This window comes from Aulostomus chinensis, chromosome 23 (genome assembly GCF_037954235.1).
Source record: "Aulostomus chinensis isolate RoL2024-O1b breed Wild chromosome 23, RoL_Achi_v1.0, whole genome shotgun sequence".
Lineage (NCBI taxonomy): Eukaryota > Metazoa > Chordata > Actinopteri > Syngnathiformes > Aulostomidae > Aulostomus > Aulostomus chinensis.
Window position 1 is genome coordinate 20,079,647 of NC_141342.1, and position 18,633 is coordinate 20,098,279.

The 18,633-nt window shown below is 45.9% G+C and overlaps 1 protein-coding gene across 2 annotated transcripts in view; it reads right to left on the minus strand.

Moving 5' to 3' along the window:
• Positions 1 to 4,254: 4,254 nt before the first annotated feature.
• The window catches only part of stxbp4 (syntaxin binding protein 4), a 31,977-nt gene continuing 17,598 nt past the window's right edge, over positions 4,255 to 18,633 (minus strand). Inside the window, exons 17-22 of one of the 2 annotated variants that reach the window (XM_086194575.1) lie at positions 15,502 to 15,681; positions 15,254 to 15,370; positions 15,100 to 15,149; positions 12,602 to 12,738; positions 7,022 to 7,079; positions 4,255 to 5,109 (exon numbers count right to left, since the gene is read on the minus strand). In XM_086194575.1, the coding sequence (XP_086050701.1) occupies positions 4,965 to 5,109; positions 7,022 to 7,079; positions 12,602 to 12,738; positions 15,100 to 15,149; positions 15,254 to 15,370; positions 15,502 to 15,681 (687 nt within the window). In that variant the 3' untranslated portion in view covers positions 4,255 to 4,964. Of the gene's footprint in view, positions 5,110 to 7,021; positions 7,080 to 8,515; positions 12,461 to 12,601; positions 12,739 to 15,099; positions 15,150 to 15,253; positions 15,371 to 15,501; positions 15,682 to 18,633 lie in introns of those variants that run through there. The other variant, XM_086194576.1, reaches the window with a different exon arrangement.

An 18,633-nucleotide genomic window follows, 5' to 3' on the forward strand; every position in this document is an offset into this window, starting at 1 on the left:
TTGAGTGCTGTTGTACTTAAAGTGTTTTATTAACTTGCATCATTTGACTTGAGTCAAGTGGGATGACTGTTTATGTGAGGAGGCTAACCGCTAGTCACATCTTAATTCATATTCAAATGAAGCATTGTTTGGTTCCGATTTAACAAATAAAACAGCATAATGATAAATACATTTTCCTTCATGGAGAACTGGAATTTTTGTATTAAATCAAGTGTAAACAATGAAGAGGCCAAAATGGCTGGATCTATTCATTTTCTTTTCTTTTAAGGGCAATGCTGCATTATGGCAGCTTACAAGTGCTCTCTGTTCAAAAGTGCCTGGAGACAACGAATCTTTAACCTGAACCGAACTGATTCGTATCCGGAAAAAACGGCTCGTCTGTTTAACCTCAAATGAGAGCGGAGACCTGCTGACGTCAAAGCAAAACACCCGCCCTCTCTCTCTCTCTCTCTCTCTCTCTCTCTTTACTGTGGACTCAGATGATCACATTACCTACACACCAAACTGTTGTACTCTAGGTGTGAGGTTCAGTTGGCCGCTCTGGCTGGAAACGTGATTTCATGGTAGAGTTCATGTTTAATTTCTGAACAGATTTCTGATCGGACATGAACAGAAGCGACTTCCAGGCTTCCAGCCGGCAGAAGTTGCTTCCTGTAGCATGTCTGAACCTGGTAATATTCCTACTACGGCTTAAAATATATCGTATCTGTTTTGTCTCTGGTGTTGGATTGCAGTGCAGACGCCTGCCGGGCCTTTATGGAGGACTAATGAATTTAAAAAACACCCTTTGACATTCACCCTCAGCCTGGACAGGTCCATGGCTTACATAAGACCCGTGCAGAATTATGTGACCAGGTGCCCCCTAGCCAGGGGACACACAATCGGAACGATGAAACACTCCATTCCTCAAAAGCCAGGTGGGCTTGAGGAGTTAAAATGTTTAGAATCTCAGACCAAACGAACGTGCGTGTTAGTTGCCAGTGGGGCGGAGCCTCTTGTTAGCAATTGCTGCACATTAGAAGCTTCAAAATTCAGTGGTTGACTCAAGCGACACACACACACACACACACACACACACACACACATATATAAATATATATATATAAACCCTAACCCTAATAATGAGGCTAGCTTTCAGCTAAAAGCTGTGGAGGAGTGGAGGGACGATGTCCTAAACTATGCAAAGTTATGCTAAGCTATGCTAATTATTTACCAACATGTTAGCTTAGCTTACTTTAGCGCTGCTTGAGTCAACTGCTGAATTTTGCTTTTAAGCAGCAATTGCTAACAAGCGGCTCCACCCTGTCGGCGAAAAACACGCGCGTTTTGTTTTTTTTTGGATGAAAAAAACATCCTGTAAAATTTATTGAGTTTTCCACATTTTATGCATTTTATGGGATCTAATCGTTGTCTGTCTCCATTCAGGGAAAAAGAATCTTATTAAAAACTTAACATGTTGTTGACTGATGTGTTCAATGGAAATAATACGACTGTTTATGGAGTCAAAGCAACAACCTATAAATTCTTTAATTGTGTTTTATTATTTTCATTTAATTTTTTGTTTTTTTAAAATGACAATTTCCTTCGGAACTGTAAAAAAAAACAAACCCAAACAACCCACAATAATCACAATAAATGACTCATTATAATGGTTTCCTCTGTTACCATAATAAAGGCTATACAATCACAATCACACACACACACACACACACACACAGTATGGTGGGTCACATGAGTGGGCTGGCTTGACCTACTTTAAACCAATGAGAAGCCTCCCCCCCTCCCTCCTCCCTCCTCCCCCCTGCAGCCTGGTCACATTGAACCTCATGTGCTCACAGAGAGCATAAACAAATCCAGCAGGAGAGGGAGGGAGGGAGGGAGGGAGAGGAAAGAAGTCAAGTCTAGAGGAAAAAAGAGGAGGAAAGGAAAGAAACAGGAGTGGAGGAATAAAAGGAAAGAGGGAACGGGAAGGGAGACGTGGGAAAGGAGACAAAAAGAGGAGAGTAAAGATGGAGGCAAACTGACAACAAGCAGAGCACATAAAACTGGAGAGGAGAGGGGAAGGGGGGAGGAGGAACCGGGGGTAAACAAGGTTAAAGGAGTAAAACGAGGAGAGATGAAAACCAGAGGAACTGAAACCAGGAGAGGAATAAGACTCTAAACTCTTTTCCATTCACAAGTTCTAACATTTCTGTTTTATTTCGGTCCTCAAACGAGACGCTGGTTTGACCTCCGCCAGCCGCCTCACTAACAGCAGCTCAACGCCATATGTCACGAGGAGGAGGCGTCCTGGGCGGCCTCGCCAAACCCCTGCCATCATTAAGACGTGCTTAGCAACAGGGTTGCTACAGCACGGCGATGTTGTCATGACCTTTGTGGAGCAGAAAAGTAGGACAAGGCTGCTGAGGCACGCCTGGTCTGCCGCTCCAGAGGGGTGACTGGGCCAAACGCCGCTCTGACTCATATCACGCACGCTTTGTTTCCATACCCGCCGAGGGTTCGTGCCCCTTTGTGATCCCACGCTTCTGCTGCCGCGGCGACTGTTCACGGAGGAATTAGCGAGATGTCGGCGGCTCATTTTTCGCCCCTGAATCCAGAATTAAAAGTGAGAGCGGCGAAGGACCTTGAGAACACTCCAGGTTCTTCTTCCCATTTGATCCTCCTTTTTTAAAAAAAAATCACTTTAAGTGACTGAAATTCTTTGAATCCAGTTTTCAACATGGGTTATAATTCAAGATTCAGGGGAGTTTTCCCTCTCGCCCGAGGACCTGGAACTAAACCTGCTGCCATAGTTTGGGCTCAGTTTGAGCCCCGACAGGACTTAGCATTAGCAACACATGCTAACAACTAGCATCACATCATCACCCATGAACTGCATCTAGCACGTGCATGTAGCTCCCTGCTAGCAACATAGCATTCGGAACTCACACAAGTAGTTAGCATTAGCAACGCAAACTAACAGCTAGCATTGTAATACCGCTGCGCAAGCTGGATTCATTAGCACAAGTGGCTAGTTTTATGCTTTTAAAGTTTTGTGTTTACTGTTTACTAAGCCTTGTAGAGCTAAAGGACACAGCTAATAAGCTAATGCCTGGGTGATAATTTAAAATACAAAAATCCAGCATTTTGCTTGAGTAAGGCAGTTCGTAGCAGATGCTAATTATAGATACAGGAGGGTAGAAAGTACCGGCGTTACATGAACTGGTAAAATAATTCATTGTGTTGAGGAGCTTGATGAGAAGAAAACAGTACTTTGTGAGTTGTCTGGAATATGGAGGAGTAAAGTGACGTGGTATAACAGTACAGCAAAGTACTGCAGTATCTTATTAGCATCCATTAAAATACAAAAAGGTGTCAAAGAGGTGTAATATAACATTAGAGCAGTAAAATAACATTTTTTTAAGGATATTACTCATTCAGTAATCGTGTGTATGATAAGTCTGGGTCATTAAAGACTGTTCTGCTCCTGCAGGTTTGTGTTCCGGTGTTTAAGTTTGTGTCACGTCATTAGTGTTTCCAAGCGCGGCAGATATTTATAGCCGCGCTCGCAAGCGAGATGGGAAATCAATAGTCGCAGCCTCAGGCAAGAGGAATATTGGCTCGGCCTCTTCCACCTCCAGCCCTCGCACACACACTATAAATACAACCATTCACATCACACACCAACACACCCCAGCAGTGCCAAAGCACACTCCAGCGCTTCAGGTATGATTCCCTAGATGACCTCGCCGCTCGGTAGCGTAATCTCATTATGAGAGGCTTTTATTTTGTTACTTTCGAGGATGGGCGTCAGGAAAAGGACAAACCGGTTTAAAGTCCCACATGAATGGAAACAAAACAAGTTGTTTTCCATATTGATTCGCTTCCATGACATAACGCGTTACAGGCCAGTAACAGAGGCAATAGCTGGTACAGTACAGCCGCTGGAGCCGCTGGTAACATCAGCAGGCCCGGAGAGAGATCGAAAAAATAAAAGCTTGAAAAAATGGTGGTGAAGGTAACATAATACGTACGTGGGATTATTACGACCATCGACTGTTTCACATCCAAATGATGTGATTGAATAATAACTGATAATATTCAAATATTCTGTCCCTACTCCAGCTTCTTTCCGCATCATGACTCATACAACTTTTTTTTGTGTGTGTGTGTGTGTGTGTGTGTGTGTGTGTGTGTGTGTGTGTGTTTGGCCAAACAGAAAAAGACAAAAAGAGAACAAGAGTGTCAGTGGTGGAGGAGTTACAGCAGAGATTTATTCAGAGACGCTGCACAGAACCGTATTTTCACCTTTACGGCTGCGGTGGGACGGACTGGAGCTTCACGGCAGGAAGGATGAAAAGAGGAGGAGGATCTAATGAAGCATTTACACACAAAAACCCCTGTAACACACAATCAGGTGCGGCCAGGGACAAGATTTCATTTTCCTACAAAGCAGCCGACGATCAACACGACAGCAGTTTATGTACGGTTTCATCAAGGTGAACCACCAACGAAGGACAAGCATCGTCAGGTTTGTGGTGACGTCAAATACAAAAGAGGAAAACAAACGGGTGCTCACGGAGGGCCTGGTGCAGGGGGTCTCTTTACCCCGCCAGCTTTGTTTGTCCTTTAGCGAAAGAAAAAAACCCCTGTTTTTTCAGTACAATCGTCTGCTTTTGCTTCCGTTCATCTGCTGCTGCTACAGTCGCACCAGCCGGGGGCCCAACCTGTTGCTGTAGCAACGCTCGTCATGAGTTAGCATTGTTGAATTCCACGCGTGGGAATTTGGAAGCGTTGTCATGTTTTAAAGATGAAATCACCGTCAGAAGGAGAGCAAAGCTTGTTGAAGTGTTTTTTTTAAATTATTTTAGAAGAAGATAATCATCTTCTGATAAATGTTTAAGTCTCGAGCCTTTTTTTTTTTTTTTTCCCGCCACAGAGCGAATCAACCCCAGTGGCGACTAGTCCACTCCAACCTCTGCGTCCTACATCTCCGTCTCCACGGACGGGTTGGGCCTCCGCTCCGGTGCCTCTCCGTCCCGATCCGCCTTTGGGGTCTCTGGAGGTAGATTTGTCGCCGGGGCTGCGCTCGTTACAGGTAAACTCCAGGATGTCGTCTGGGTCATGTGACTATCAAACAAAGACACAACAGCCTCTTGTTTAGTGCTGCTGATGCCCCAACTGGTGCGTCAGTTCTTCAGAGGAGCGCCATGTGAGCAGCAGCGCCCTCTGCTGACACAAGCGCTAGATACAGGACACGGCGCCATTCAGAACTGTGGCGGTGAGAATAATCAGAGAAGCATCGCTGCTGGAAAGTGGGGTTTGTTTGTTTGGTTTATGTCACCAGCGACCGCAGAGAAGCTAATAAGCTAATTTCTAGCACGTGGTGTGGTTTTGTCGCAGGTACAGAAATAAAATCGACTGGAGCCATTAACCCCCCCCCCCCCCCCACAAAGGCAGAGGAGGTTTGATCTCCCAGCTAAAATTTGACAGAAGATTTATTTATTTTTGTTGTTTTCAGGAGCACCTTATATGGACCGGGGGGTTGGACAAGGATGGACAAGGTCAAACCCCCCCCCCCACCCCCACCCGACTCTGCAGCAGCTTTCCAATCAATCACTTCCTCCTTAATTGTATCCCTCTTAAGAGATATCAATAACTCTTATTGTTCCGCTGGAGTGATTTTGTTAAAACAGATTTCTGCCAGTTAAAGTTGACACCCTCCCCCCCGGAGAAGTTTCCATGGCAACAGCCGGTGACAGACACTGACCCGTGGCACTGAACAAAGAGGTTCAGTTCCTAGTTAGAGGTTTGGTGGCTTGTTCCTCTGCAGCAGTAACAAGAAGGAAAAGAGTTTTGAAGGGAAGTACTCAGCTGTGAGGATGTCGTCATAGTAACGGACCGAGGAGGAAGCGGAGGAGCCGTCACATAACGAAGCCGCAGCCCCTCAGCTCTGCGGCACGACTGCGCCCTCCTCTTGGATTCGTTCAAATCCTCTGATTTTTCACCGTTAAAAAAAGAAGAGGAGCAAGCGAAGCTGAACGAGGCCGAAGGCTGTGACGCCGCTGCTCTGCTGGATATTCGCTTGAGTTTAGAGAAGTTTTACGTCGTGGCGGATGTTTCTGTGACAGCGAGCATCCGCAGCTATGAGTGGGATTCGCCGCTGGGCGAAATGTCTGATGCTCAACCAGAAGCTGCTTGAGCTTCTTTTCTGCTTTAAAAAAAAAAACCAAAATTGGCTGTAAATGGTAGATTTTCAACTCTCTTCTCTCAGGCAAAGTGACCAAATCTAAGCTGAAAATTGTGATACGTTGAGAAACTACATGTCAAATGTCAGCAAAAATAAAGTTTTGACATGTCAGATCCTGTTAGAACGCTTTAAGACCATGATCAACAGCACGAAAAACACATTTGGGGGAAAAATATAATTTCATTTTAGTTCTGAGCTTAAATCTAGAGCTCTAAAACTGCAAGGCCCTCTGTGACATGCGTGGTTGCCGGGCAGATCTAGCCTGAAGTATCTGCTCGCTTCATCAAGGACTGGTCTGACAAGCCGAACTTACCAAAGAAACACAGCGATCTCATTCTTTCAGTCACTGATTAAATCCTGCGACCACCCACAAGGGCTGTGAACCAACTGGTTTCACCCTCAGCTAATGCTAAAGAAGTTAGCATCCCCTTGTTTCTCACAGTAACTCTGGTTACGCTGCCCCCGGTTGGTGCGGAGGGTGAAATATGAGCTCGTTGAGTTTGACTACTAACTGTACCTGTAATGTTGCAGTTTTTGCGCTGTCCTAAATTGAATACATGTAAAATAGAATGAATTATTATTTGAAATACAGTATAAGGCTTTGATTGTCCCGGTGCGATCACAAAATCCTCTCTCCCGACTTGTAGTCATGATCGTGCTGCTGCCGTAGACGTGCAGAACACCTGAAACGCTTTGGGGTTCTGAGGGTTGAAAGCTGGCAGTGTCCTAAACTTCTAATACCCTGGCAGCCACGCTGAAGATGACGACGACGATGAGTAAAAATCCTCTTACTTGATGTAGTATTTGACTCCGTCTCCGGTGTAAGCCTCCTCCCAGCCGTAAGGAGGACCTGTGGGGGGAGGAAAATCACTGTCATGTTTAACGTGGCTCGTCCCGAAAGCATCATGTTCTTAGTCTGACACATCCAGACATAATCAGGTCATGGATCTACAGACGCTTAGATCAAGTTTCCATCCAGCTCCAGTCAGAGGACTCTTACTGTACTTTTCCATAGTGTCACCGGGATCACGCCGCTAACTGCCGGAGCTACAAAGAGTCTCTTAACCTTGTTTAAGGGAACAAAGGCGGTGAAGTTTCACACGCTGCCCCGCGGACGCCCGCCCGTAAACTGACACCAAACGCTTAAAACGTCTGCAGAAAAGAGGGATTGTTGTGAATGATGGATTGGTGACTGTGGGCCCCATCATACAGGGCACTGGTAAATGATAGAAGCAGGTAACCCTCAGTTCCAACAGCTGACCCCAAAATATGGGATTTATGAGAGTTCACACAACAGGTGAGGTTCCTTCAAGTCCACCACCATCCACTTTTATTGATATGTTTATTTCAACACTTTAAATCTCACTTATATTTCTGATCTGACCTCCTAATACACCCCTGAATAATTAGAAAAACTGGTTTTCTTGAAATGATCCTGTGATTGGCGTAACGATTAAGGCGCCAGATTTCCATCACAACTGTATTCTCTCGTCCCTCCTTCAGCATCCGTGAACTTGATCCTGTCTCTCCAGTGCACACGGGAAGCTGAGCCCTCACAAAAAACTCCATGTATGTACACAGACGTGTCAATGTGATTCTCACCCCTGGAACAAAGACACATGATCTGAGGAGGGAGGCTGCTTTGTGTCCATGTGAATCCGAACGGTGGAGTGCTGCGATACCTTTCACGGTTTCATGTCCCTGTCAGTCCCAGAGTTGATGAGACAGGAGTCAGGTGACAGATGGTGAAAGCACAGCTGTCACAGACACTGAATCATGAGGTCAATAACGAGACGCCGGAAGTTCCTGGAAAACCAGAGAACCTGGGATGATTCTTTCCAGGACAAGACGCCACATGACATGACTTGACATGACATGACAAAAAGACAGGACACGTGATATGATAGGACAAAAAATACATGAAGCCACGTGACAAAAGACATGACATAACAAAAAGACAAGACGCCACATGACATATGAGATGACAAAAAAAATACATGAAGCCACATGACAAATGACATGACATAACAAAAAGACAAGATGCCACATGACATGACTTGACATGACATAACAAAAAGACAGGACACATGACATGATAGGACAAAAAAGACATGAAGCCACATGACATGACTTGACATGACATAAAAAAGACAAGCCGCCACATGACATATGAGATGACAAAAATACAAGATGCCACATGACAACATGACAAAACGACAAGATGCCACATGGCATATGACTTGACAAAAAGACAAGACGCCACATGACATGACATAAAAAAGACAAGACGCCACATGACAACATGACAAAACGACAAGCCGCCACATGACATATGAGATGACAAAAAGACAAGATGCCACATGACATGACATAAAAAAGACAAGACGCCACATGACAGGACTTAAACAATATGACCAAATACAGATCTGATGCTGATTCGGAGTCCCTTGATCACATGACTTTAAAGTGAAGATAGGATTTTTTTTCAGTCCATAATGAAAATGTTCATTTAAAATATGAGGCTGTATTAAGACATAAAAAGAGATGTATACTGTATTTCCTGTGTAGTTCTACTCTCTGGTGGGGAGTCCCTTGCTCCCGTTGATACTACACATAAGATATTACATGATGAGGTAAGACAAGAGACAACTTTTTTTTAGAAGACGCAGAGGAATAACTTTATTGATAACATTTTTCAGGATAGCCAGCGGGGAGACAAACACCTGATTAATCATACAACCTCACACACATTTACACACGTCGCACAGCTTTTCATAGAAAAATAAACTTCTTACAGGTTTCCAGCTCATCTCTGATTCCATCCCGTGAGGAGCTGTGAAACAACACACTGACCACCTGATGTCCATCCTCTCATCTATCAAGGACTTTTTACCCTCATGGAAGAGAAAATAACACGTAATCTGACTTACTAGTTAGAAGTGGTATTTATTACGAAAATAAAACACATCTGAGACACGAGACATGTCTCACCCAAACATGTTTGGCTCCGTCTGCAAGACTACGGTTTCTTTGGTAACGCCCGAGGGTTGGACTAATACCTTGAATAATCCTTTAAAATACCATCTTTAAGCAACACTCAGTAAATAGGACGCACCCTTGATGCTCTACTGCTGCTGCAATGGCAAATATTTCTAGCCTGCTCAGCAACAGACCGGGAAGCTAACGTTATGCTAGCAAGATTCACAAAGTTCACTTTCGCACTGACTCACTATCCCCTCTACAGGAATAAAATGGTATTACAAAACATGATGGAACAGCGCTGGGTTGTTCATGTCATATTGAATGATTTACTATGAAAAACAAACATTAGTATAATGTATATTAACAAATTAATATTAAATTGTAAACAGGTGCGGTTTCAAGGGTCCTTAGCTTGTTGAGTTTTCTGCTATTTACATAAATCATTAGCAATTAGTTCCTCCTCATTGTTTTTTTAATTGAAGCTCCGTGGACATGCACTCAATGTAATTATTGCTGACTATCTCCAACATCAATCATCCTTTTTCTCCCCTTCATTTTCGGTTTGACAGAAATGCAGATTGAAAGCATTGTTTCTGCTCGCCGTCAAGACTGAAATAAACCCTCTGAAAGCCAAAATCTGCACGGTCCGCTTTGTTTTTCTGTAACCACTGTCAGTGGTGAGTCACAACTCTACAAGAAGGGGCTGCGACTGAAAGCTTCAGATCTTCACGTTGTGGCAGATTGACGTTGACGGAAGTTGTCAAGATGCACGTTGGTGTTGTCAGTAAGACCGCTATTCACTCCAGATGGGGTTGTCACGGTAACCGGATGCATAAATTGGATTGATGATTGGCCGGTGCTACCCGAAGACGATGAGAACACTTTTCTGTAAGTCTGCCTTTTTTTTTTTTTTTTGTAATCCCTGAAGAGGACAACTTTTTGGAACCATCAAGGACATTAAAGGTTAAAGGTCAGGTTAGATCAGGTTAAGGGTCATTTCAAGCAACTGCGGCATTTGATTGACGGCTCTCCCAGATGAGGAAAATCTAAACTTGCATTGAGATGAAGATAAAATGTCCACAGAGGGACGCTTTACAATTTAAAGCCGAGCTGGTAACCAGGCAACAGCAGTCTTGATGAATACCACTGACACACACTTCTGGATGGGAGTGACCTACTTTCGACTCGGTTTAGGCTCGGTCCCACCCCCCCCCCCCCCCCATTAAATCTAATAGTACATTAGGAAGGACGGAGGGCATCTGCCGCTGCTCCTGAATCATGGCTGCTAATTATGTAACCGCACCCACGGATGGAAGGAAAGTAGGTGACCGTGTCAAAAAAAAACAAAAAAAACCCACATATGAAGCGTTTGAAAATGTTACACAAATCAGCAGAAAATAGAAAGTTGAGCGCACACTCAGATCCCAGCAAATACACAGAGCCCGACGCCCCGCATGTCCTTCCAAAGCAACCATTATTAACTCCTTAGACAAAAACGCGTTACCTTAAACACTCCGGCTATGTGCAAGTGTGGTCATTTGTCATTTTTACTGCGAAGACAAACATAGAACAACATCAGAATTTTAGGTCTACCTGTTGGAGGCTTTTCATGTGTTTTGTATGCGCGCCGCACCTTCTCCTCCTGTCTCATCTCAGCTGGTATTGGCACCCGGCTGAATCTCCACTTTGGTTGCCAGACGCGTTGACTTCAACCATCTCTCCATTGAAGTGTTTGTCCCTTGATTTTCCCCCAACATATTTTCATCAAACCAACAGTCTTGGCGGGTCTTGGACCACGGCAAGTGCAATCCCGAGTCAAACGTCATGTGGGTATATTTTGGCAGAAGGTTTGGCCGCACCGGTAATGGGCCAGCACTAGACTGGGTTTGTCGCTGCATAGCTGCGAGATCAAGTTGCGTCACTGGACAGTTTCTACTCAGACAACACAAAGGACCAAACTGGCCTGAAGGGTCCAGTCGGGATTTTCTTGAGCACCCTCACATAAACCTTTTGTGACCTTTCTGGATTTCTACTCTCGATTGATTTCCGGCGATTCTACGGCCCCCATCGCGAGTACCCGGCCACTCGGATGCAAAGTAAAACATGGACCCAACAACAGAGAGATAGAAAGTTACAGTAAGCTGTTCTCTAACTGCATGAACTGGAGTGTTAGCTACACTATGTCAGGATGAGTAGTTGTATATTGATTAGACGAAGGTATTCATCGGTGCTACAGAGACAGAGGTCCGGTCAGGGCTACGCCAGCGTTTGGGGAAACGTTCATGTAGACCTTCAACCTCCCAATGGTCTTTGTTCCAGTGTGTTAACCAGCGTGTTGCACAGTCAGCATCGTCCGTTTTGAGCAGTAAAACTTTGTCCTGTTAGGAAATATGCATATCGAGATATCAGGTTAACCCACCCAGGCATAAGCTGGGGCTTTGGCTGGGAGCTGAATGTGCTGTCAGGGCTAAAGCCTTCTGCTCCCATGGGGAGGTCAATCTGGGACGCTACCGCTGGTGTCAGCTTTGTTAATTCGAAACACATCTATGGAGGTGGATCACTCCCTCCTCAACAACCAAAACAATAAATGCGGGAGAATCCTCACCAAAGCAGACAACTTCGGCCTGCCTGAGTCCTTCATGTCCACCAAGTTTCATTTCTTTTCTTTGAGCCTCACGATGAGGCCGCACATCGGTCAGTCGCCTGCAACTGACAGGGGTATCAGCCGGATGTTGTACCCTCACACTGTAGTTCAAGCGCCCCTCTCTGTGCTTGCCAGTGACAAACAATAAGTAATCACGGCGTACGTGACCTAATATGGCTGCCACAGGAAGTTAGCCCCAGCAACCAAAGGTGATACTGACGAAGTTTAGACCACATTATCATCATGTTTTAAGTTTTATAGGTTTCCGGTTAGCAGAAACCTGGACTGTTTACAATACACCCTTGCAACAAAGTCACATTCGCCTGGACACCCACTACGAAGACCAGCTAAAGACGGAACGGCCCGAACAAAGACCGACGACTACCGTCTACAAACGCTAATCCCTCGAGCAGGTTAAAACACTGGAAGGAAGCCATGGTTACGCAGAGAAAGTGCAGTGATTGAAGCTTCACAGAAACAAAACAGTGTTTCATGCAGATTTAAGACACAAGTCCGTTGCTAGCAGGTACACGGGAGTTGAGAAGTTGCCAGGGGAGAGTTCGGCTGTTGACTTCCTGTTCTCCGGAGCCTCTAGAAGGTCAGCACTGAAACAGGGAGGACAGTCACTCACAACGGCAGGTCGGCAGGATTATTTCAGCTTCATCCAGTGGGCGTGGCATGCAGGGCAGAACAGAGGAAGAGGACTTGCGGAGCCGCGAGCATGCAGGCGAGAAGACTTCACTTACAGTCGACCTCCAGGATGGCTCGGACAGTCCTTGTCAGCTCCTTCGCCTCCTGGGCCAGCGTGGCCGCTGTCCAGGGGCTCTTCTTGTGTCTTGGAGGGAGTCCTTGAGACGAACCTCCGACTTTGACATCTCCGGAGCTGTGAAAGGACAGAAGCAAAATATCAGGGAGCATCATGGCCCTCCATGAGGGTTTCTGACTGCTGATCGTTAGCAGGAGGAGTCAAGCCCCAGTTTACCAGTCTAATGCTGCATTCAAGAACACTTCGAAATCGGGAAAAGAGAAGCTCAAAGCTCAACTGAATGGTGTTGAATTACAACTCGGGCATCATTTCAGAGCTTCCCATTAACACCAAAACTCAAAAAGCCTTCTTGCTTAACCAAGAGAACTCCGTTGTAATGCACATTTTGGTGTCCATGCATCCATGTCCCCGTTAACCTGCAGCATGAACGCACTGATGATGGAATCATAGCAATTGTAGCAACAAGTCTGGACACATGTTTCAGGAAGTGGCTGCATTCCTGCTTCTCATCCAATAACGGTGAGGGATTAGCACTCTTTATCAGTCCTGTGCCACCTACTTCTTGAATGTTGTCTGTGTCATCACAAAAGATACCTCACCACACACTTTGTGGGTCCGACACGTGCAACTGGACTACAATGGGCGACACTGGTCAGAATTATGACCAACACCAGTCAAAAAAAAAAAAAGGCCATGAATCAAGTTTTCTTGAAGCAATAATGATCAAACTCACTGGAGATGTTTGGCATTATTTCTTGAATGTACTCGTCAAGTTTTGTTTATGACTGCTGAAGAGGAGGCGTAGAGGGAACCTTTCCACGAGCAGTTATTAAAGCCATATTTGACCGTAGTTTCAGGACCCATTATTTGTTTCTGAGGCTGGCCCGTGTCCTTTCACAGCTACGCCAAAATAAAACGGCGCTTTTCTTTGTCACGGTGATGAATCCAGGATGACTGATGTGTTATTAGTCGAAGGAACAATGGCTGATGAGCCTCTGTTCCTGCTTATACCTGTGTCCTAGAAACACATCAACAGGTGATTCACAATGGGGGGGGGGGGGGTCCAGCGGTTATGAAAGATGCTCGTCCCACTAACCCGCACAGTGGTGAAAGGAAAGCAGGCAGAAGGCGTCACGCTGACTTAACAATATGACCAGTTGACCTGATTTAGAGAAGCAGACTTACACAAGACGATAAATTCAAGTTAAGCCTCACAAACAAAGATCGAACACTGAACTACACACAGAGGAGGAGGGGGAACGCCACTCAAGCCACAGGCCCGACGCCAGAACAGTGTTTCAGCACCCCTTCATCAGGCGAATATGTATGTATATATACATACATATATGCTGTCATTGGCTGGTGCATGAAAATATGTAATTGGAAGGAGAAAGACGACCGCTAGGAAGAGGAGGAGGGGCTTGATGGAGGCATAGGAAAAACACATTTATTCGTGTCATTTTCATGTCCTCAGCAGTCGAGGGGCGACTTACGGGAGACATGAAAAGCTGATGAGCAAAATAGTAAAAATGTATTTTTAAAGAAATTCTAAAGATGTAAAAAAACAACAACAACAACGTCCTGGCCAAAAACGTATTCCTTTGAATTTACGTTGCAGCATCAAGTGACCAAAATTCAGCGCCGGGACATCGATTTGGCGCAGTACTGACGACGGCCGAGGCCGACATTTTGTTGTCGACCTCTGAGTTTGACGTCGGACGGATTTAATCTCGTTCCAGTCTTCATCGAAGATCTGCAGTTCTTCAGAATCTGCTCAGACTTTGTGTTTGGGAGACAAGAAGTAACAGACATTCTGGGAGATTCCGGTGTTTCAGGTGAGACAGTCGCTCGTCTGGGCTTTCATCCGTGGCCCGCAGCACCTCACGCTGGAGGCGCTCGGCTCGTCTGGGATCTGTTGTTGAAGCAGATCAGAAATGCAACAGCTCAGCGAGCTCTCACTCTCCCTGCAGGTTGAGACATTTCGTAACACCGCCGCCTTGCTGCGGGCGGCCATTAATAACGGCTGACGGCAGGCCCACCTGGGCCGAACTGAGTCAAACCAGACCACTGAGTGTGTGTGTGACCCGAACTAATGGGCTCGGCCCTCTGCTGGAGCTCACACACACACGCAAGGCTCAGTTTCTGTCTCTGCCAACAGGTTTCTAAGTTTCACCTTCATCTCCAGTCAGAGAAGAAAAAAAGCTTGTATTGCGATAATTGTCTGGAAGGTTGTTGTTTTTCTTGTTGTTCTTTGTAATGAATTGTTTTGCAAATTTGTCTTTTCCTGATCAAAGTCGGCCAAAAACATCCCGTGGAGGTTGTTCCCTTCCTGAAAACCAACAAGCACTTGACAAGACGTTGAATTGTAAATGAAGACATCTTCTAAGAACGTCAGCGTTAAACAAAGAAACCAGAAGCTCAGAATTTCTGTATTTTGAGGAAAATGACTGTCGCTCCTTTGAGACTGCCTCTGGGTACCTGTAGCTCTTGGTTGGTCCGTGTCCTTCCTGCAGGAATTCTTGAACGTTCTGCAGAAAATAAACAGAAGTTATATCAAGGAAACTCTATGCAATAATTCAAATGTTATATAACTTAAATGTGCTGCGTCTCAGGCCTCTGAAACCTTCTTTACCTCCACAAAACTGAGCAGTTTTCCTGTTGAAATCTCAAATCCCTTTTTAGCAGCTTCGCTCTTCCGTAGCTGACACTCCAGGACGGCGACTTTCTTCTTCAGGTCCTCTGGCTCCTCCTGCCAGTAGAAAACAGATATTTTGGTTTTGTCCCGTCACAAAGGGAAACGTCTCTGTGAGATCAAGAGTGCTTGAAAGTTGAAAGTACACTTTTTGGATGAAGTATCGCTTTAAGATGTTGACAGGTCACCTTAGTGGTCGGCGCCGGCTCCTCCACCCTCTGAGTCTTCAGCTCAGCGATCTCAGCCTCCAGCAGGTGGATCACCTCCTCGTAGTCCATCTCCATCCCCCTCGCCTGCTTCTGGGCCGCCTCCGCCAGCTGGATCTGGGTCCTCAGAGCCCGACTCTCCTCTGCTCCCGTTTTGACCTCCTGTCAGGGGACACAAGAGGGACGGCGGTTTGTTTGCTTGCCTGTTAGCGAGGCTAGCTGTGATTACGAGGCCGTGGTTATTCCACACACCCTTCAGCCTTCTAGACCGTTTTGATCTTTGTCAAGTTGTGTCAACCTCATTATCTGTTCCAAAAGGACATGTAAGCAGGTGATACTTTCCTAGTTCAACATTATGAATGAGGTGGCTGTAACGGCGGTGGTGTTTGGGTTGTTGAACAAAGCTCCAGTTCATGTGAGTCGGTGTGGGGCCAAGAAGGAAAACCAGCCTGTCAGAGGGGAAGTTATGTAATTCTGCAGGCTGTGAAACAAACACCTGTAACCCCTCTTAACTGGGGAGCCACCCCTCCCAGTGCAGTTGGCTCACTAGCAACCAGTAACTCAACCCTTCAGCACTGAAATAAACAGAGGAGACGATGCAGTAAAGCGATCCGCAGCGGTAGTAAAAGGACACAAAGAGGCTTTTAAAGTGACTCATCACCTCTGGAGATCCAGATGCAACACATATTAATACTGTCACTGTACTGCAATCAAAACTGCAATCACCGCCTGGTGGTTGTATCCCTCCGCCAGCTCACTTCACGTCACTCCACATCTTGTAACTCTGTAACTCCAGAGTTGAAAAATCGACTTTTTTGTGCTATCACACGTGAAATTCTGGACGTGTTTATCAAGCGAGTCCTAGTTACGACCTCAAAGCAGTCACCTTTATATGGGGAGATGCACACTGGTCTAAAAAGCTGCTACATCACTTCCTCCTAGCGTTACCCCGGTGGCGTAAACACTTCCAAATAGCTGAGCAGCGGCAGCAGGCGAGACGGCTGCTGAACTATATTCTCAGGCTATGTTTCTAACTAACTTTTAATACTGAATTTACCCAGCTATGCTAGTAAAAGTAGCCACTTTAGCTCTCTGTAAATAGTAGTTGTCAAGCTAGCAAAAGCTTTTCCTTGAGCAATCGGAGCAATTGATTTAGAAACCCGAGCAAGATGTGCTGGAGCATTGTTTTCTATCTCCTGCAAACACAAAAGTAATTCAATAATGGATCTAACACGATGGAGTTGTTGCCAGGAGTACCAATGCTACGCTAGCTGCTCACGACCATTCACTGAGCTAAGCTAACGCTCTGTTAGGGTCTCTGCTCCCTAGTGGAGCACAGAGGAGACGAGCGGCTCTTTTTATCTGGACGATAACAAGGTTTAGCAGAAAGCACGATCCTTCAACGCTGCACGGCTCCGATAAAGTGCTGTCACTCTATGCTACACCGTCAGAACAGCTCATTTGAATGTTCTCTCAAACTGCTCTCTGTGAAACTCATCATCGCCGTGTTTACTGTTATTAAACCAGTCGACGATGAGGGCGGTGCAGCCGCGGCGGAGGTGCGAGGAGTGTTGCGGTGTGCTTCAGAAACACTCGGAGAGGGAAGCGAGTGATTTTGGCAGCCAGACGTCGTCCTGCCGTGCTGTCATATGTAGTGAGAAGACACACGTGAAGCACACGCAAGATGTGTTGATTTCTGAAAAATCACACGGAAATCACATGCTGTGCAAACAGAGTGCACGCGTGCGCGCACACACACACACACACACACACACACACACACACACAGGAAGCGGGTAGCGGCCCATCTGCCACCTTCACTTTTAAAATCATGCCAATTTTTGGAGACCAGAAAAGCGTCACTGATCGGCCATCAAATATGCACATTTTTAATGTTTAGGAGTATGACTTTGCTACTGTTATCAACCTGGGGGTCCAGTAAGAAGTGTTTGGGGAAATTTCTGGTTTACGGTGGAGGTTTGAAACGGACACAATTAACGGTGATATTGTCTGCAGTGACGGAGAAGCCCAGAAAGACAATAAAAGGAGCTCATGACTGAATTTCTACTCCTCTCTTGAGTCCAGCTTCAGCTGCTTTTGTGTGACTCAAGTCACTACGGGGAAATTTTGCAAGAATATATTTTCCCCCCTGGTGGTGCAACAATCATTCGGAGCGAGCGAGATGACCTATAAAGACTTGAACGCGTGATGATGCAAGTATCAAAAGAGGAAAAAGAGCAGAAAAATAGCGCAGTTTAACAAAATACATAGGGCTAAAAAGGCGTAGCAAGGAAATCACATTTCTGATCAATGAAATGTTGTATTAGAAGGTCAGGTCGGTGTCACTGACCACTGGTGGGGTTGAAGAAGACCCGAGGAACCCCTCAGGGCGCCCAGGAAGCTCTTTGAGCGCCCTTGTTAACGCTCATCTGGATTTGTCAGGTGACAGTGAAATGTGTGTGTGTGTGTGTGTGTGTGTGTGTGTGTGTGTGTGTGTGTGTGTGGTCAGCCATCACCAGTTGGGTAACTAAATAGATCCCAGCGTGAACCATCTCCCCTCCAGCTGTGGCCCCGGGGGGCCTGAGGGGCCTCCAGCTCTAATGAGGGAGCACGTCAAGCACCTCTCCTGCGACTCCACTCCACTCGCAGCAACATAATGAAGAAAAAAACCTCCCTCGCTGTGCCGGAGCTGCAGAGCCCGGCACAACAAAAGAGCAGCGGCTGGTCCTGTTTCCATCCCGACCCGGCGAGCCTGGAGAAAAGCCTTCTGTGCTCCTGCTCTTGCAGAGAGATGACGCTCAGTTGTGCACTCGTGGCAGTTTCTTGCCTCATGAGTCTGTTATGTAACAATAACCTGTCCATCACTAAGCTGCTGACTTCTGTGACAGCGCCGCTAAAATGCCACCCTCAGAATATTAAATGCACTTTCAGAGATGAAAAAGACCTCAGCGACTCTGGACAGAAAGCGTCTGGGCGTTTGCAGAGACGGCTCCACCTCCAGGGCGTTATGGAGGAGCCTCAGATCAGAAAGACAAGACGCCCATCACGTCACTTCAAAACGCCTCCGTCCGGGTCACTAAACTTGCATCAGTCTTGAATTCATGATATTTAAAA